Source organism: Pararge aegeria, chromosome 26 (assembly GCF_905163445.1).
Source record: "Pararge aegeria chromosome 26, ilParAegt1.1, whole genome shotgun sequence".
Classification (NCBI taxonomy): Eukaryota; Metazoa; Arthropoda; class Insecta; order Lepidoptera; family Nymphalidae; genus Pararge; species Pararge aegeria.
The window spans coordinates 7467576-7489588 of NC_053205.1; the positions used below are offsets into that span (position 1 = coordinate 7467576).

Consider the following 22013-nt stretch of genomic DNA (forward strand, 5'->3'; position numbering starts at 1 on the left):
TGTGTATTGTCGTAGTATATTTATTTATTTATTCATTTAAATCGCGTGGCGGAACGCCTTTGTCGGCAAATTAGTTAGTTTTGTTAGCAGACCATAGAAAATTCAGAAATTACAAATTCCCAATTTGCGCCTGCCTGGAATAAAACCCGGGACCTCCTACTCAAAAGACCACGTCATAAGATAAAACATTTTAGAATCAGTAGAGGTTTTTGTGACAGTTCGAGCGGTCTTTTGCTTATTATATTCCGGACCGGAATGCTTCTTCTTCTTTGTCGTTACACTCTTGGCAGAGTGGTCGTGGTCATCATGAAGCGTCTTTGAGGGCAGATGTCACACGCCCCACGAGCATCCGCCACTTCTCTCGGCTGGCCGAAAGCCTGGCTCACTCGTGCAAAGGGCCACCCACAGCAGACATAATCTGATCGGTCCATCGCATGGGTGACCTTCCTCGACCTCTAGTGCCCTCCACCTTGCCCTGCACGACAAGACGCTCTATGGAGTCACTCTCACGCCGGGAGACGTGCCCGAAGAGTTTTAAGATGCGACTCTGTACTAACGCCGAAAGACGTTTTTTAATGCCGATTTCTTGGAGTATAGAGAGGTTGGTACGAAATTCGGTCCATGATAATGCTTATTTCTGCTTTAAGCAGCATTGTTGCAGAGGCAGAAAAATGATTGTAAATGTTGCTGTTGGAAAAGAGCAACTACTGAGTTTCTTGCCGGCTCTTCTCGGTAGAATCTGCTTTCCGAACCGGTGGTAGAGTCACTACGAACATACATAATTGACGATTCAAAAGTGCTTATAAAGTAGGCCTACTGGAAATAAATGAATTCGAATTTGAATTTGAATTCGCTGTGTTCCGGTGTGAAGGGCGTGTTACCGGTGTAATTACCTACGCCTCAGGTTCATGGACACAGGTCGGCATGTTGCGGGACGTGCGCCTTGCATGTTCTGTGAAGTGTTGTCATAATAGAGTACAATATGTTGTATAATATGGGTACGTCAATTTTAGCTCCAAAAAAAAAACGTTAGAGATACTTATTCAAGGGGGGGTTTACAATGGATATGAACTCAAGGATCTTATCTCAATCATCTCAAATTGTTGATAATGATACAATATCTACAGATAAAACACATAAATAACTATAAGTATCCTTTTCGTTTTGTTTTTCTGTCATATGGCAGCCATGGTTTTACGTTGGATTGTGTAAGTATGATTATTTTTTATTACAAGTTTCGGTGGAAGTCGTCGCGTAAGGAAAAAGCGTTATGCCCCCTCCATGCGAGTCGTCCGCTGTTGTATTTTTTACATTCCCCGAACACACGATTTGTGTGAGGTCCAATCATTTATAGTCAATTTTGGTGGACACTTCGTAAGCGCGATGCAGGATCTTTGTGGCGCCATCTAGTTTGGTAATATGGAGATCACGAAACCTAAAAGAAGTTTTGGCTTGTTACAGTTTGTTTGTGTGTGTGTGCGCGGCGGTACGGGGCATACCGCGCCACTCGGTACGGAAGTTTCCCGAAGGTTTCCTGTTTGGAACTGCCACCGCGTCTTACCAGATCGAAGGAGCTTGGAATGCTGATGGTAAGTTTCATTTTATTTACCCCCGACGCATAAACGACGGATGAGTCGAAGGATGTCATGAGTTTGAAATTTCTGTGTGTGTATGTTTTTTGTCTGTGGAATCATATTTCCCGAACGGATGAACCGATTTAATTTTTTTTTGAATGAATGAAACTTAAGCTTAACTTACCAAGTATACTCTATATATCATTGAATTAATTTAACAATTATTCATTGTCCAGTAATTTTAATTAATAATTATAAATTGTAATAAATATGACTATAAAATATTTGCACGAAATATTCCTATGGCAAAATGTGAGCATTTTAATACGAACGAACACCAAAACTGTACCACATTTGGCAAATCAAGATTTTTTTATTTGATTTGATGAAGTCAAAATCTCCTGAGGATGCTCCGGTTATGGAGCGAAAGCGTGCGTAGAGGGTACATAGCTGAACATTTGTTTGGTGTGGAGTATAAAGAATGAAGAAATTATAAATTACACCATACAGATTCTCCTGCTTTTCGCGGAGTATAGCAAATTAAGCTTAATTTTCATAATATATCATGGAATTCCGCAAAATAATGCCTGCTAATAAATAAATAATCCAATGTTTTTTTTCGCTTGAAAGGTGAATTAGTCGGGAGTGTTGGTACTCGTAGTTATGTTTGATTAAAATCGGTCCAAGATGGCCGCCATCACCAAATAGTAATTCATATATTTTGAGTATTAGAATAAAATAGACTAGAATAAAAGTCGGGCGTTTCAAAATTTTAATTATTAAATCATTAATCATTTAACTTGTTTTTATGACACGAAAGAATTTTTTGAATTAACATTTAATATTGATGTATAATATTGGTAATAATGACATCAAAATTAAATTAATTATATTATGCATAATATGTATATTCCTATACGATAACATGTAATAAGTTTGACAAAAAATATTGTTTACTATGGTAGAATTTAATGTAAACCATTGCATGCCATTGTGTGGCTGATTGTAAATTGCACGATTTAAATTGACTATACTACACCGTGTATACCTACTTACAATCTGGCAATAAAGATATAATTATTGTTATATATATATTGTTTCGTCAATCGACTTACGACTATACTTCTCTACATAGTATAAAAGGTGCGCTGTTTATACGTTTAGATCCTTCAAACTACGCAACTGACTTGAATAAAGTTCTCAGCAATAGATACAGCCATTCACGAGGAAGGTTTATATGTAGTAAACACGCATATAACAGTAGAGAAATACAAATGATTTCGAAGATTTGTAGTGTGATGTCGTATTAAAGTTAAATATGTAAGCATACAATGCAAAAGCTGGCTAGACGATCGTCGATCTGAGGGAGTTGTGAAAATAAATGAAATCCACCATTTTGAGATGGCGGCCATCTTTGACCGATTTTCATCAAACATAGCTAAGAACACTCCGAATAATTCACCATTCAGACAGAAAAATAAAATCATTATCGGTTCATCCGTTTAGGAAATACGATGCCACAGACAGAAACACACACACCAACGCACACACACACACACACACACACACACACACACACACACACACACACACACACACGCATACATAAACAGATACGTCAAACTTATAACATCTCGTTGGTTTTGCGTCGGGGATTAAAGAAACAAATGGGAGAAAAATAAAAAAAAATCCTTGGCTCCAGGTAAAAGTGAAAACATATGGGACCGCATGACGCACACCAGACCGGACCACATAAAGGATTCATCGAATGGAGATATTGCTGACAACTCTTACTACTTGTACAAGCGGGATGTTCAAATGATGAGAGAGCTTGGTCTGGACTTTTACAGGTAATTTCTCTCTCTATCTCTCTCACTCAGTCACTCTCTCTCTTTCTCTCCCTCTCCCTCTCCCCCCCCCCTTCTCTCTTTCTCTTTTTTTATTTTAATAAATCGAATCCAAAATGAAGTGAATTGGTGAAGTATCGGATGGAGCAAGCGGAAACTCGTAGGCTTGGTATTGCTCGAAATAAACCGCGTAAAATTCAAAAAAATCAAAATTCATTTATTTCAAGTAGGCCGAAGCACTTTTGAAACGTCAAGTCTGTCTGTGTGTAATGGAGGCCCGTTGGTGTCGTCGTGCAGCTTGCGACTGAGCGACTCCCCTTCCCCTATACAGTGTTGCCAATCTTTATTTTTTATATTTAAAATTACTAGTTACCAACTTATTATTTATTAGACGGCCGATCGGCGCAGTGGGCAGCGACCCTGCTTTCAGTCCAAGGCCGTGGGTTCGATTCCCACAACTGGAAAATGTTTGTGTGATGAACATGAATGTTTTTCAGTGTCTATATGTTATAAGTATTTATGTGTATTATATTCATAAGGCAGATGTGAAACATCTTAATTGTTTTCTGTAAGTTATTGCAGATAAAGAAAGCATTACAAATTTGTTCCACAAATAAAAAAAAAAATGGATAACCCCTCCTTTTTGTAAGTCGGTTAATATAAATAAATAATAAATAAATAAACTACGACAATACACACATCGCCATCTAGCTTGTGTGGGTACTAAGATGACTGATGAATAATTATATGAATAATATACATACTTAAATACCCAGACACTGAAAAACATAATGTTCATCACACAAACATTTTCCAGTTGTGGGAATCGAAACCACGGCCTTGGCTCAGAGAGCAGGGTCGCTGCCCACTGCGCACTCGGCCGTCATAATTTAATAACAACGGTGAAGGAAACATTGTGTTTTCCTTCACCATAGTGTATTGTATCGCAAGTGATATATTCATTGCTGAAAACGCACGTAACATAGAAAAGTTTGAGCTGCGAGCTGGGATTCGAACTCGGATCTAATCTCGGACTCGAAGAGATTCCGATGTAGGTAACCGCTGGGCTGCCACCGTTTTTGGAACTTTTATCATATAATTCCGCACAGTAACACCTGTCAACGTCCAATATTAATATTTTTAGTCAATAATAGTATATTGTGCAACTAGTGCGACAAGTTGTCGATTGCCCACGAAAGCGAAGTTGAGCGCACGAGAGAAGCGAGTGCGGTCACTCGCTTGAGTGGGTAATCGATGTCTCACTTGTTGCACATACTATTTTGTATTACAAATGCGGGGATAGTATCTTGACGCTCGCTGTTGCGGTTGAAAAAGAACCGTTTGCCCATTTTAAATTATTCTTGTCGCACTCAAATTATTCTTGTCGCACTCAAATTATGCTTGTCGCACTCAAATTATTCTTGTCGCACTCAAATTATTCTTGTCGCACTCAAATTATTCTTGTCGCACTCAAATTATTCTTGTCGCACTCAAATTTTAAAATGGGCAAACGGTTCTTTTTCAACCGCAACAGCGAGCGTCAAGATACTACTTTCCCCGCATGAGTGACACAAAATCAGTTGTACTGCCTGTGTATTACGTTGTACTAACCTGACGTAACGGTAAGCGCCGTGAATTTAAGTAGAAGGACCCGGGTTCGATCCGGGAAGCGGTAGTTTTTGAATATCAGAATTTTTTTTTTTTTTTTTTTTAATGGCTTGCGTTTGTACCAATTGGGTACGATTTACTTCGCCAATGTCACGTGGTATGGAGGAGACACGCTTTTGAGAATGATCGGTGAAATATGAGGAAGACCAAATATTAATCTTGACGCATTTAAATAAGTAGCAGATTTTTTGCTTCTCCTTTATGAGTTAATTTCCAACAGAAAAACAGATAATCAGAATGTTAGTTTGTTGATGATAGGAAGGTTCTTACATATATATTTACAACTTAATATTATTACACTTAACATATTTACATAGGAATCTACAGAATGGGCTAAACACAGACATTAACAGACACTCAACATTTAGAGGACGAGGAACTTGGACTGGGAGAACATCATAGAGGGGATGAAGGAGTTTAGGGCAAGAGAAGAGGATATGGGAGACATATCAGAATTTTGCTCTCGTCTGGTCTGGTAGAAGGCTTTCGCCGTGGCTCGTTACCAACCTACCGACACAGACATGCCGCTAAGCGATTTAGCGTCGCGTAGAAACCGATTAGGGGTACTTCCTAACAGGTTAGCCCGCTACCATCTCAGACTCAGTGGCGTGCACAGGGGTTTTGACCAGGGTATGCATAAAGAAGGAAGATGGCATAAAATTAAGAAATCCTTCCCCTTTATGAGTTATACAAAAACGTTAGGGTATGCATTGCTTTTGTGCATGTATGAAGTGCACGCCACTGCTCAGACTGCATCATAACTTACCACAACTTGAGATTGCAGTCAAGGGCTGACAAGTAGTGGAATAAAAAAAACAAGTGTATTTAAAACGTATAATGAGTTTTTAAAGGACAATTTGAGATGGTGATAACAAAAAAAATACCGGCGAAGTTTGTTGTGGGCTTCTTTTTAGACCAGGGCGCGTTTGGAACCCTCTTAGCTTTAGTTTTGAGTTGACGAATTTATTTATCGCCATCAACTCACTCCTGTGTCATATTTTACATGTAATGTACGCATCAAAAGTGCCATCTATGTGCCTTTTAGAATAAAGAAATATTTGACTTTGACTTTGACTTTGTATATCTGACTTAAGAACCCATTTATTTCATCAGGTTCTCGGTATCATGGACAAGGATCTTGCCCTCAAGTTTCCCGGACAGAATCAACGAGGCTGGCGTGAATTACTACAACAATTTGATCGACGAACTCCTGAAGTACAATATTCAGCCAATGCTAACTCTATACCATTGGGATTTGCCCCAAAAGCTTCAAGATATGGGCGGTTGGACCAACCCGGAAATTGTTACGTGGTTCGCAGACTATGCGAGGGTCATTTACACGCTTTTCGGGGACAGAGTGAAATACTTCATCACCATAAACGAACCGTACCAAATCTGCAACAGTGGGTATGGCATTGACAGTCTCGCTCCAGCGTTAAACAGCAAGGGGATCGGAGAGTATATGTGCGCGAAGAATTTGTTGCTAGCTCACGCGAAGGCATATCGAATATATGATGAGGAGTTCAGATCGACTCAGAAGGGAAATATCTTCATATCGTTCAGCGCGCAATGGTATGAGCCAGCGAGCGACAGCGTCGCGGATCTGGAAGCCGCACACGATGCTAACCAATTCAATGTAAGTATTTCTTTTTATTACAAAGAAAACTATTGATGGCACGTAAAAAATATGTCCTACATGATTTAAGTACTCAATATTAATTACATTGGGGTAATGCTGCTGATATTAGCACTATTTTCGTGCTGCAGAAGAGGGCTGTTCGTTCGATCTACAAAATGGGTCCGAGGGAGTCATTGAGAGATAAATTTTAAGATTTTTAAATAATCACAGTGTGTGTCAGTACATATTTGAAAATTTAATGTACTTTCATAAAAACATTTCTAAATTTAAGAAATAATGTGACTGCAATAATTTACACATTAGAAGTAAGAATAAACTTACAGTGCAATATACTAGGTTACATAAAATTCACAATTCGTTTAAAGGAAATTGCAAACAATTCTACAATAAACTACCCATTGACATCTTGGAGATGTCTCCTGAAAAGTTCAAAGTTTGTATTAAACGTAAGCTTATAGAAAAGTTCTAGTATAGTATAAAGGACTACGAAATCGATAAAAAAGCTTGGGTGTGAATTATAGCTCTAACCAGGTTGCTCTTCTAATAAATTTTAAATGACATTGTGAGATGGTGATAACAAAAAAAACCATAAGTTTGTTGTGGGCTTCTTCTTAGACCAGGACGCGTTTGAAACCCTCGTAGCTTTAGTTTTAAGTTTACGAATGTGGTTAAGTTTACGAAATCGATAAAAAAGCTTGGGTGTGAATTATAGCTCTAACCAGGTTGCTCTTCTAATAAATTTTAAATGACATTATGAGATGATGATAACAAAAAAAAACACCCGGCTAAGTTTGTTGTGGGCTTCTTCTTAGACCAGGACGCGTTTGGAACCCTCTTAGCTTTAGTTTTGAGTTCTTCACAATGCTTTCAAAGGTAGGTAGTGGAGTCCACCAATCCGCACTGGGCCAGCGTGATGGATTACGGCCTTTAACACACCTCTTCTCAAAAAGTATGCGAGGGAATCTTCCATCATAGTTAAAAAATATGAATTAATGAATGAATTAATGAATGAATACACTTTTATTGTACAATGAAAATATCACTTGTGTTAGCGGCGAAGGAAAACATCGTGAGGAAACCTGTATACCTGAGAGTTCTCCATAACGTTCTCAAATTTGTGTGAAGTCCACCAATCTTCACTGGGCCAGCGTGATGGATTACGGCCTTTAACACACCTCTTCTCAAAAAGTATGCGAGGGAATCTTCCATCATAGTTAAAAAATATGAATTAATGAATTAATGAATGAATTAATGAATGAATACACTTTTATTGTACACCAAAGAAAAAATGTAGTTACAGAGATATAAATACATATCAAGAGAGTACAATTTATATATGCTTTAAAAACACAAACAAAAGCGGACGAAGTCGCAAGCAACAACTAGTTAGTAGTTCTATATATCGGGGTACACCCATGTCAACGTAGTTGCATAATTTATCTGGTAGTTGTATCACATAGTAGTAGACGGCGATATGTTAATTGTCGTAGAATTTATTTGAAATTGCGACAACTCAGAAGTATAGTACATAATATATGCCATCAATATATAATATATTGTCGTAGTATATTTTTATTTCATATTTATTACAGCTTGATTTTTACAAAAATTTTTGGTACAACATTTATTTCAGAAGTCGGTTATTTTAAAACCTTACCTATTGAGAGTATGATAGTTAAAACTCAGTTAGTTGGAGCGGTGATAGCCCGGTGAGTCGGACTTCGACCTCACTTTCGGGGTGATGCGAGTTCGAATCGAAAGTTATGTGCGTTTTAGGCAATTAAAATATCACTTGTGTTAACGGTGAAGGAAAACATCGTGAGGAAACCTGTATACCTGAGAGTTCTCCATAATGTTCTCAAATTTGTGTGGAGTCCACCAATCCGCACAGGGCCTGCGAGGTGGACTACGGCCTTAACCCCTTCTCATTGTAGGAGGAGGCCGGTGTTGGGTTGATATGATGAGTTAAAACTCATACCCTTTATCGGATTCTACGTATCGTACCTGAACGACCGACTAAAATATAACTGGAAATTCCGGGTTAAAACATATGAACTCTACTTAAAATTAATTTATTTTTAATTGCAGTGGGCTCAATACACTTGGCCAATTTATTCAGAAACCGGAGACTTCCCACCAGAAATGAGGAAGAGGATCGCGGCAAAGAGCGCAGAGCAAGGTTTCCCGAGGTCCAGACTGCCCGAATTCACTCATGAAGAGATAGAATTCCTCAGAGGAACCTCTGACTTCTTCGGGCTGAACCATTATTCTTCATATTACATACATAGGTAGATATGCTGTTTAACTGTTTTTTTTTTTTTTTTTTGACGTGACAACGTCTTATAAATTGGTTTGCCGGGTGACACTTCAAGAAACTGCGTTACGCTCCGCTCACGTTATGCGCTCACAATGAGAGCGAGTGAGAGGCACGCGTCCCTTCCACTCGGGCATGGTTAGCCCGCCTAAGAGCGAGAGAGACAGACATAAAAAGTGAAAGGCACGCGTCCCTTTGTAGTAAACGCTGTTTCATTGTACGCAAATGTATTGCAAGTTATTGTATGTATATTTGTATATAAATACGTATGTATGTGTAAAGGTAAAAATCATTCCGACTCGCGCATCCGTCCCGTACGGATGTCTGTCTCGCAACCGATTGCTCGAGGTGAAAGTGTCAGTGGAAATCAGTGTCCGTTTCTGCGTTGTGGTAGTGCAGTGTAGTTCTAGGGTCTAGGATTCCTGTAAGTACACGTGTTATTATTAGCGTAGTTTAACACCCTCGTCACCTAAAGGCGAGGCCCCATAGGGCCACACCCTTTTTTTTAGGCACACACCTCCCTGCATGGCAGGGAGGTCAACCGCTACCCCGGGGGCCGCCATGGCCCTCGCCGACTCCGACCTTAATCTGGAGGCCCTCTTAAAGGACCTCCAGGAGAATAACGCGGGTTACCTAAACCGCTTTAGGACTGTTAGGCCTAGAGTGTTCACGGACAGCCCGCAATCCCCGGCTCCCGCAGAGCCGATTACCGACGACCCGGTCGCTATCCCTGCGATAGCGATCGAAGAATCTACCTCCCCGGCATCATCCGAGACCGACGACGGCTTCACCGTCGTCGGTGCTAAAAAGCGGAAGCTTAAGGCTTCCAAATCCAAGGCGAACCCGCCAAAGAAAGTGGTAACGGACCGCCCAACTAAGACCCAGTCCCAAGCGCCCCGCGCAGCGCCTCGCGCAGCGTCCCAGGCTTCCCCTGCGGACGAAGACGAGCCCGAAGACTCCCCTATGGAGGAGCAACCCCAACCCAGGGATAGAATCCCACCTCTCTTCATCCGCGACAAGCTCGCATGGATGAAAATCATCCCGCTTCTTGAAGCGAACGGCATCGGCTTCACCGGTGCCCGATCCACCGCTATAGGCATAAGAGTACAGTGCCTATCCTCCGACGACCACCGTCGGCTAACTTCAATGCTCAGAGAGCATAATATAGGTTTTCATACCTACGCCCTAAGAGACGAACGCATTCTCCGCGTCGTCATTAAAGGATTACCGAAGGAGATTAGCTCCGAGGTAATAAAAGCCGACCTTTTGTCGCAAAATCTACCTGTCCTGGAGGTACATAGGATGTACAATACCAGGACGAAATATGTCTACGAGATGGTTCTCGTTTTATTAGAACTTTCCCCCGAAGGTAAAGAGATTTACAATCTCGAAAAAGTGTGCCACCTTTCAGGACTCACTATCGAGAAGCCCCATAACAGAGGCAAGGTCGGCCAGTGCCACCGATGCCAACTGTACGGCCATTCCGCAAGGAATTGTTTCGCCCGCCCTAGGTGCGTCAAGTGCCTGGGCGACCACGGCACCGCCGATTGCTCCCGACGGGACCCGACCGTCGACGAACCACCGAGCTGTGTACTCTGCTACACCCAAGGGCACCCCGCGAATTATCGCGGATGCCCAAAGGCGCCGCAGTTTACACGGCGCAGGGGTCCGCCGCCGGCTCGGAGACCCGCAGCACAGCCCGCCCAACGCTTCGTCCCAGCGCCGGTACCCGCTACCAGCGCATGGGCCAAGCCCCTTAACGGAGCGCCTAGCGCCTCCGCCCCCGCCCCCGCACCGGTGCCGGTAGCCCCTCAGGCCACCGCACCGGCAGCGGCCCACCCGGCCTCAGCGCCCTCGCCCATGCACCTATCTCCGGATATGGACCCCCTGGACTTCATCCAGTACCTCGTGTCTGCGGTTGACATGAACGAGGTAAAAGTATTCTTTGCAAAGGCAAAGGTCTCCCTCAACCAGGCTATGCGTGAGCACTCTAGCCTCCTAACAACCATCGGGACTATCCAAAAAGCAATCCGTTAATGGGTAGTACATATAAAGGTAGGGTAAAACCACACTCCCTGGCAGTCAGCTTCTTTAATGCAAACGGCATTATCGATCAAATGCATCAAATCCGTGAATTTATATGTGCACAACAAATCGATATCTTCCTAGTGCAAGAGACCTTCTTAAAACCTAGTAGAAGCGATCCCAAAGTTGGAAATTATAACTTAATTAGAAATGATCGGACCACCAACCGGTTGGGTGGTACCGCGATCTATTACAGAAGGGCTCTTCACTGCACTCCTCTCGATCCTCCACAGCTTACCAACATGGAAGCCTCCGTATGTCAGGTGGGTATGACCGGCCATCCGTCGATCATACTAGCATCCGTTTATCTCTCACCGAACAAAACTTTTTAGAGAGTGACTTACTCGCTCTCCTCTCCTTAGGTGACTCTGTCATTTTGGCTGGCGACTTCAACGCTAAGCACACCGACTGGTCCCGCTCCACTAACGCGCACGGACGACAACTTAACATACTTGTCAGACGACCCGACCTCAACTTTATCGTAGTTGCCCCAGACTCGCCGACTCGCTTCCCGATGTCGGATAGTTCGATCGACCGACCGGACATACTCGACATAGCGCTCCTCAAGAATATCACCCTTCAGGTGAACTCTGTGGAAGTGCTATCCGAGCTATATTCGGATCACAGACCTGTCAAACTACAGCTAGGCCCCGTAGGCCCCGCGATCCTCCCGACCCGTAAAGTCATCGACTTCAAGAAGCTCTCCGGGCTACTCGAAGCGAAGGACTCTGTGCACCTCTCTAAAATTCCTGACGTCGTAGAGACATTAGAGCAAGCCCAGGCAGCCTCACTGCACCTGACCAACCACGTTTGTGACGCTACGAGCGAATGCTCCCGCGAGATGCCGTGCGGATTTTACCGCATGGTACTCACGGAGGACGCGCGAGAGCTAATCACAAACAAGAATAGGGCCCATAGGGAGCATGACAAATATCCGACACGACAGAATCGGTTAGAACTCTGGAGAGCCCAGAGGAAGGTAGTGTCTATCATTACCGCACTCCGACACGGACAATGGGACAGGTTCTTGGGGGAGCTCTCGCCATCGCGTAGTGCGTTCTACAAACTGGCGAAGGCTCTCAAAATGACCCGCGCTCCCGCCCTCCCCCCGTTAGCACGGCCCGACCTTCCGCCCGCCTTTGAAGATATCGATAAGGCTGAATGCATGGCTGACTGCCTCGAATCCCAATGCTCTCCGAGCACCGTATCCATTGATAGGCCCCACGTCTTGCGAGTCGAAAGCGAACTCGCAACAATCCTCTCGACCCCTCCCGATGGTGAACCTCTCGCCCCGACGACCTGCGATGAAGTTCATACTATTATCAAGGGTTTCCACTCTAAGAAAGCCCCAGGCCCCGACGGCATTACCAATAAAACCCTAAAGTTACTCCCAGGACAAATTATCAACCTACTTGTGGTAATTTTTAATGTATTCTTGGCAAACTGCTACTTCCCCAACCAGTGGAAGGAAGCAACAGTCATAGGTATCCACAAGTCGGGCAAACCCCGCGACCTTCCCTCCAGTTATCGCCCTATAAGCCTCCTCAACACCTTAGCAAAGGTGTATGAGAGGGTAATATTACACAGACTGAAGGCAGTCGTAGAGGAGAAAAACCTCCTTAACGACGAGCAATTCGGCTTTCGAGCCAAGCACTCTTGCGTCCACCAAGCGCACCGCCTCACGGAGCACATACTGGCAGGATTCAATCGATACAGACACATGAGCCCCACTGGGGCCGTGTTCTTAGACATTGCCAAGGCCTTCGACAGGGTCTGGCACGCCGGCTTGTTGTACAAGCTGCACCATCTGGGCGTGCCAGCTAGTCTCGTTCGTTTGCTGCGAGCGTATCTCACCGATCGCACATTTCGCTATCGTCTAGACGGTACGCTCTCTTCCCCTAGACCCATACGAGCGGGAGTCCCTCAGGGCTCCGCGCTCTCCCCACTTCTATACGCGCTCTTCACGAGCGACATTCCCCGCGACCTACCGGCGACGGTCAAACTGGCCCAATTCGCCGACGATACCGCTCTCTTTGCGACCGATCCCAAAAAGAGCAACATTGCAAGTCGACTCCAAAAGGCGCTCCACCTGCTGGGCAAGTGGTTCCGCCTCTGGAGGATCGAGGTTAACCCCGAGAAGAGCGCAGCGGTGCTCTTCACGGGCAAACCGAGAGGCCGCTTCACGGTAAACCCCGCAGAGGTCACCCTCTACGGGCGTCCCATACCCTGGCAAGACAAGGCCAAATACCTGGGAGTAACGTTCGATCATAGAATGAGCTTCACCGCACACATTCGCAAGGCCCGCAACAAGGCTGCGTATGTGATGGGTCGTCTCTATCCGATGATTTGCCGCAAAAGCAAATTATCCCTCCGTCACAAGGTAACCTTGTATAAAACGTGCATACGTCCCATTATGACATACGCCAGCGTCGTATTCGCCCATCGCCCTCACAGCTCCTACAGGAGCTTTCAAGTCCTGCAGAACAAATTTATGCGTATGACCACGGACAGTCCGTGGTACATGCGCAACGTAGATCTCCACCGAGACCTCGATCTTCCCACCATAGCCCAGTACATGAAAACATTATCAAAGACCTACTTTGAAAATGCAGTCCGACACCCCAACCCCCTAGTGGTCGAGGCGTCCACTTATACCCCCGTCCCCGACGTCGAACCAAAGCGGCGACGTCCGAAGCATGTCCTTGACGACCCTGACGACAAAATAACTACCGACAACGTGTCCCAACAACACACACACACGCAACATTCACAGCGTCTTCGCCGGCGAAGACGAGGGCCCCGATTTCTGACGTCATCCGGACGTGGATCCTTACTACGGTCACGGGGGCGTTCGGACTAAACAATGATTAGTCCAAAAGTCCACCAACAGTCAGATTAACGTCGAACCGAGCCGAGGTCCGAGTCCTCGCAGGAGGCACCCTCGGGTCGACGTCTCCCATACTCCCCCCGATGTCGTCGAGCCCTGGGGCTCTTCTCATGGCGAGCTTTCGCGCTCGCCCCACTCCCCCGGTGACGCCGTAGCAACCCCTTAGGTGGTTATCGGCAAGTGTCCTTCCGAAAAAGCAAAGCGAAAAAGCAAAGGTAAAAATAAAATTTTGTTAATATGAAATTCAGTGCGAGATTCTTTGTATAAATTAATGTTTTAAATATAATTCTTTGTATAAATAAATGTTTTAAATTGTTACTATTATTTCATCCTTCTTCCTAATATACGAATGAATATTCACATTAAAATTATTTTACCACTCAAAGTCGTTGTCACGTAAAACTTTCGCCCGTATACAGGCAACCAATTTTTTTTATAATATTCCTCATAAGCGAAGCGTTGAGGTGATGCACTACTCCCAATATAAGAAAGTGAAGGACTTTTCGAAACTCAAAATGACTGTATTTTCCTAACATTGCACTTATAGGATAATATTATAATTTATATATCAAGAAAAACCATCGTTTAAACGAATTTTTATTTGATATTTTTAAAAAACAATATTTATGTTTAAAGTAACAAAAAAATACAAAAATATTCGAGGACGTCCGGATGTCTGCCCGTATGGATCTGGCACTCTCACGACCGTAAAAATTAATGTATCGTAGCTTTTTTTTAAAAGCTTCATAATCGCAGCGCGCAGTTTGCCATTGAAAATCTCTGGGTAATTCGTTGTCGTTTAATTACAATTAATAAAAAACTAAAACAATTACTCTTTATTGCGTCTCTTATAAACTAATTGTTTTTTTTTTGACGACTTCGTCTGCGTTGATTTTGTTTTTTGATTTGGCATTCAATTTAGTTGTAGTTCTAAAAACATTTAAAGTATTCAGTATCGCTAAGCCTTAAGTGAGGGGTTTGCTGCTGTCCGTAGAGGAGTTCTGTCCTCTGTCTCCAACCACATAAATCAGATCAACACAAAGTTTGGGCAAAATTAAACACATACAATATAACCTCTATAGTCTAAAAATAATTATATTATATTCTATATTACTTCTAACACTTCCAAGAATATGTGTACAAAGTTTCATGAGGATCGGTTAAGTAGTTTTTGCGTGAAAGCGGAACAAACAAACTTAAATTGACGTAGTAGTAGACATAGTAGGGATTCCTAAAGTAATTTTGGACTTACGAAATAAGCTTAAAGAATGTGTTAAAACACATTTATTAAAGCGAGGTTACTATACAATTGATGAATTTCTTAAAGGCAAGGTTGCTTGGAAGCATCCGGCTCCGCTTTCATCTCTCACAAGATTGAGAAATGAATTTTAAAATGTTAAATGTAAAATGTTGATATTGGAAACGAGCAACTGCCGAGTTTCTTGCCGGCTTCTTCTCGGTAGAATCTGCTTTCCGAACCGGTGGTAGAGTCACTACACACGGGCAGACTAGACGTTTCAAAAGTGGTTATATTAGGCCTACTTGAAATAAATGAATTTTGAATTTGGAAGTATGAAGTCTACCAATCCACATTCGGCCAGTGTGGTGCCAGTACGGTCTGAAGCCTTCTCGTGCTGAGAGGAGGCCCTAACCTTTAGTGGACTGGTAATAGACTGATGATAATGGCTTTTCCAGGAATGGGAGTATTCCAGTGCACGAGGTACCATCTTATGCTGATGATCTAGGTGTTGGCAGCTACTCGTTGCCAGAATGGCAGCTGGGTGCATCAAATATAACCAAAGTATGTCATTAGGGTCTAACACTCATATTTTTTTAATGAAATTAATTTGCTATACTCCGCGAAAAGCAGTAGAATCTGTGTGGTGTAATTAATAATTTCTTTAATCCTTATACTCCACACCAAACAGATCTTCGGCAATGTACCCTCTACGCACGTTTCGCTCCGAAACCGGAGCATCCTCAGATACAGATTCTCCTGCTTTTCACGGAGTATAGCAAATTAAGCTTCACTTTCATAATATATCATGGATGTCCGCACAGTGACGCCTGCTTCTATCCATTTTTTTTTTTTGTTTTTGTTTGGTAATGACATTATTTAATGTTTATTGTGTATGCAATTTGTAGGTCTACATCAAAGATGTAGACCTACAAATTATATATATTTTATAAAATTATATATAATTATATATATAATTCTTGTGTGCGTGTGTATGTCACTGAACTCCTCCTAACCGGCTGGACCGATTTAAATGAATTTTTTGGTATGCCTTTGGGTGGCACCCTGGATGGTTTAGATTCACAAATCAGCCCGACAGGTGGCGCTGGGGTCCGCTTGTGATTCTGTAATAATACTATGTTGTTAACTTTTATACTGTGTCTATTAACAATGCTGACAATGGTGCTCAAAAAGATATTTTTTTAACAAAAAAAAACCGACTAATACGTAATTTTTTTTTTCCTTAAAATCAAGTTTGTATACTCTTTGATCCAAGTAGCTTCTACTTCTAGTAAATATATATATTTATAGCTTTTTATGGTATTAATTGATGGACTATGGACTAAGTTAGTGGAAAATTATGGCCTATAAACCGAGCAACGCTTCGCAGGGCATGCTAAGAATACGTCCTACAAACAGAAAACGTGTCCATCAATGTTGGGTGTAAATATTCAAAGTTCAAAAAAACGTGTGTGTACTTGTACATAAGTTGTACGCAATAGAAGTTATACTTCTTTGGCGTAACAGGATAAAAATCTTTTCAAAAATGCAATTCATACGCCAATAACCCTAGTACCGCCAGTAGTAGTAGTAGTAACGCCACCATTTATGGGTATTTATATAATCTGACAGATTGTCATTTTCTGATTGTGTAATTCAATGCAGCTGTCGCCTAAGTCCATACCGTGTCCGATCACCGAAGTTAAGCAAAATCGGGCGCTGGGAACACCGCGTGATGGTGTTGGCTTATTGCTTTGTTTTGAAAAGAATCTAAAATAAATAAGGAAGTGAATGTTATGGCTTTATTACCTTGTTTTGAATTAAATTAAAATAGAAAAGAAATATGTCATAAAGAAGTTTCACTTCTGACATCACGAGTGTACAAGTACTATTTACATACATATTTTTAGAAGTTAAACTTCTTAAGCGGCGTTGAGAAAAAATTATCGTCACATTTTTGGGTTACGCGTCACATTTTTCAGTTACGCGCCGACTCGTTCTTGTCCCTACCACGGTTGATTCGAGTTTTTTTTTAATATTTAGTTTAACGAAATATTGTCTTTCCCAGTACGTGCCATGGGGTTTCAGAAAGCTATTGAACCGCATCAAGGACGATTACAAGAACCCGCCTGTGTTCATCACTGAAAACGGTGTCGCCACCCACGGGGGCATAATGGACGATGACAGAGTGCAGTACTACAGGGAGTATTTGGGAGCACTTTTGGACGCTTTGGATGACGGCTGTGACGTCAGAGGCTACACTGCTTGGAGTTTGATGGACAACTTTGAGTGGACGAGTGGATATACGTGAGGATTTTTTTTTTTGTACGTGGGTAGTGTTGCTTCTGTCAGAGGCGTGCACTTCATACATGCACCACAACATTGGCTACTCTTTTTTTGTGTTGATGGAAAAGCTTTATTAGTACCTCCGACCCTTGTGCAGGACGGAGGTTATATGGGACTCCCCCCTCTAAAGGGGGTATGCCCGAACTAAAAATCACCACGGCATGTCCCTCTTGTTGGCTTTGTTGCCCGGGGAACACCGTTATTTTGAAAGCCGATTGGCGCAGTGGCCGGCGACCCTGCTTTCTGCGTCCAAGGCGGTGGGTTCGATTCCCACAACTAGAAAAATGTTTGTGTGATGAATATGAATGTTTTTCAGTGTCTGCGTCTTTTTCATATAACTCGTATAGGAGCAGGATTTTTGCCTTTTTATGCAATTCTCCTGCTGTAATGTCTCCTGCCAGGGTATGCTACCCTGGTAATAAACCCAGTTCACGCCACGGGGTATGGTTATGCTTTAACTAGCAGCTAGGCGTAAGCACGTTACATAACTTTGAGAACGTTATGTCCTACTATTTTTAATTCTGATCTCATAAATTATTGTTCTCGTGGGGAAAGCATAAATAATTGCTGCACCAATAATTTGTTAAAAATGTTAAGTTTAACAATTGTTCATTGTAAAGTCAACATCTCCTGATGCTCCGGTTTCGGAGCGAAACTTGAGTAGAGGGTACATTTCCGAAGATCAGTTTGGTGTGGATATGGAGGGTAGAGGTAAGGAGAGTCATCTGTGTATATGAAAAAGTGTCGTCAAAATGTATTAAATTAGGATGGCGCCACATTTGCATCAGGGTAACTCTTAAAAGAAGCGCCAAATATAAATATTGTTAGAGTAGGCTTGAAAAATAAACAAGGAAGTATGGAGATACAAGGAAGTAAGGTTATATTTACCACAATATTTTGTACAACGTAAGTTGTTGAAATTCTCAATAATTAACTACTTTAGTCGATAATGACATTAAATTTTTTAACTCGGCATACTTCAATTCATCTACGATTGCTACATTCATACCATACCCTGTGCATCCACCAGCGCCATTGTGGAGGATTTTTGAACTGTTATTTAGCGCAACAACTGGACACTTTTTCAACTTTTCTCCCCTAAGCGTAGCTTGTGTTATGAGTACTAAGATGACAGCTGAATATTTTTATGAATAATATACATAAATACTTATAATATACAGATATACACCCAGACACTGAAAACATTTATGTTTATCACACAAACATTTTCCAGTTGTGGGAATCGAACACACGGCCTTGGACTCAGAAAGCAGGGTCGCTGCCCACTGCGCCAGTCGGCCGTCAAATTTACTTGACTTCTAGCATAGATTTCAGTTGAAAGGACATAAAGTAACAGGGTACTTTTTACACATGGGAAACAAACTGTTCCCACGGCATTGTTGAAACACTGTAATAAACCTGGACTTAGAACGCGGACAAGATGCAATGCTTTCATAACGATGATTCAAACTGGTTTGTTTCCCAGGGAATCGTTTGGGCTGTACGAGGTGAACTTTGACAGCATATACAGAACCCGTTCGCCGCGTAAGAGCGCGTACGTTTACAAGGAGGTACTGCGTTCGCGTCAACTCGATCACCACTACGAGCCGGATCTGACCCGACCAATCACCATCGATCCGGGACATTGATGATTCATATAGTAAAGAGGTTTTTCACGGCCTAGTATCCGGAAGTCGGAAAAAAATATTTTTTTTTTGACTCCCTTATTCTATTGGCTTTCTAAGTTACAATAGGTGTTTCTTTATTTTGGCCGAATAAATGATATTTTATTTTTTATTTATTTTTATTTCAAAAAGTTCATTTTTTTATAATATTTATTAGTCTTTTTATATGACACTTGGAGGAATTATCGATATTATAAATTTAAAATGCATTTAAAAAAAATTAGACGGGACAGGATTAGAACCTGCGACTCTCTGGCTATCGCGGTCTGAGCGCTTTAACCACAGCTATGGCTATACTACCCCAAATGCCGAAATTAGTATATGCCTTTTATATCAGTCTTTTTAGCGCCATCTAGTAGGAAACATTGTGAAAAAGCAATGTAGCTCTTGTTGAAAACGTATCTCATTGTAATATGGACCTTTGAAAAGGTAGATCAAAACTCCAATGTGGCCAGACTTGAGGTTTCGGCCGTGGCTAGTATCTACAAAGACGTGCCGCCGGTACTATGTCAGTCGATAATAAATGCCACACTGTTGCCCTAGTTTAACGCGTTTTCAGATATACGTGGTTAAATAACGCCAATATTAAAATTGGGGTATTAAGTTACAATTATAAATAGTAATAAATAAATATACTACATGGCGATGTGTGTATAGTCGTAGTAGACAATACACACATCGCGATCTTGTCCCCAAAGTAAGCGTAACGTGTTATGGTACTAAGATAACTGATGAATAATTTTATGAATAATATACATAAATACTTATATTAAAATATAAACACCCAGACATTAAAAAAAAAAATGTTCATCACACAAACATTTTTCAGTTGTGGTAATCGAACCCGATGCCTTGGACTCAGACAGCAGGGTCGCTGCCCACTGCGCCAATCGGCCGTCAATAGTACGTTAATACTTAATAAACAACAGTTTGGTCCGACCCGGGAGTCGAATCCACGACATTGTGACAGCGTGACCACGCTAACCACTCGGCTCAAAAAGGCAATGCGCGATGTTCTGAGAAATAAATAAAATGTCACGAGAAATTATCTCAAAATGCCCTCGCGAAAATGACCGCATTTCTTTATTAACCTATTTTTTATTTCCGCTGTAAGTTTCTTTTAAAAAATGGCAATATTAAAAATGCTTTTAATGCTGAAGTTTTCTTTTAGTATAGCAAAGAGCACCTGGGCTATCTCTCGCGATTTTTGAGCCGTATGATTTATATATTCTGTCGTTTAAGGTAATTTAAACTAAATTTGCATTTTGAAAAACAGGTTAAGTGCGAGTTGTTTTTTTTTTCGACTGTGTGTTGCATGTCGCGTGACGGTCGGCCGCGGAGTAGGGATAAATTTGACAGGCGCTTATCAGAGCAGCCGAAGCCAATATGGCGGCGCCTAAAGTTCGCATCAGCTGGCCGTGTAGTGTATAGACTATCACTCATTTGTGCCAGTGCTCCATAAAATATTGGTTACATTTATGAACTGGGAAACTCATGATGAAGATGGAATTGATAATATAATTATTGAAAATGATTGAATAACAGATAGACTTAACGATTATAAAATAATGTTTTCAGTTTTTGAAGTTATAAGTACTTCTTTTGGCGCGTTAGGGAAGAATTATGAGAGTAAACTTTTACGATGCGCGCGCACACCGTCACGAAAAATTTAATTGATTCAATTGTCAAACTAAAATCTCAAATTTTAGGTTTTCCGATAATGAGATAGATAATACAAATGAACGTTAATACGTTATAACAAATTTTTCAATGCATAAAATACCTCTTTTCTATTGTTAGAATAGTTTTTTCTACAAACGCAGAATAAGGCGAAAGGTAAAATTTTCTAAAAGATTTTTATCCTGTTACGCCAAAGAAGTATAACGTATATCGCGTGTACATAAGTACACACGCGTTTTTTTTTTATTATGTGTTTATCATAATTGTTAAGTATTATGTATGTCGTACTATAAAACACAGTTTTTAATAAAAATATTAGTGATCACTCCCATTTTCCAAGTATAGAATTAATATTTATGATGCGATTTTTATACCCTTAATGGAATATTATTCCGATTTTTTTTTTTTAATGTCTATAACGTGAAAAAAAAATTCACATTTACCGTGGTTTCATAAATCCACACAATTCTTTTGACACCGACCTTTTTCCCATCGAAATTGCGATTGAAGACTGCTCTAGGTCGGTACTCAGATACGCTTCATTATGTTTGCTTTTTTTTGCAGCGTCTAGGTACATTGTGCAGAATCTACGACCGTGACATAACAATAACACCTCAGATTCGAATTTCGATTTGTCAACGAAAGAAGCTTTTAATTTTTTTTTTGCTTTGTTTTGTCTATTTTGTCGGATCTTGTTGTTACTTTGATATAATAAGAGTTTTTTTTACCATCTTTTGCTAAACTTTGTTGTAATTCTTTCACTCAGAAGTAGTTTTTTTTATTGTTCTAATTAAATTGTAACAAACATTTTACAATAACATCAGCCATCCTCTTAGAAACTTTGCGTTAATGGTGAAGATAGCGAGTTCGCAAGTTATATCTATATTATCGTATGAGTCTTTAACAACTCTATATGACATTCTTTATATGGGCATAGTTGTAATGCTGTGTTCCGGAAATATTTTGAAAACCACTCGAAGCAAGTACAGGCTCTACGCTAAGGTCTACGCATCGCCGCGTAGCCAAGCGTAGAGCAATCGTAGCACGGCTG

General features: G+C 41.5%; 1 protein-coding gene across 1 annotated transcript; it reads left to right on the plus strand.

Annotated features, from left to right (window-relative positions):
* Positions 1-1188: 1188 nt before the first annotated feature.
* On the plus strand, positions 1189-19246 carry LOC120635165 (myrosinase 1-like). Its single transcript, XM_039906100.1, has 8 exons — positions 1189-1208; positions 1462-1589; positions 3277-3424; positions 6203-6725; positions 8817-9016; positions 15710-15815; positions 17320-17558; positions 19084-19246. Exons 1-8 carry the CDS (start codon positions 1189-1191, stop codon positions 19244-19246), a joined length of 1527 nt encoding a protein of 508 aa, XP_039762034.1.
* Positions 19247-22013: the final 2767 nt, after the last annotated feature.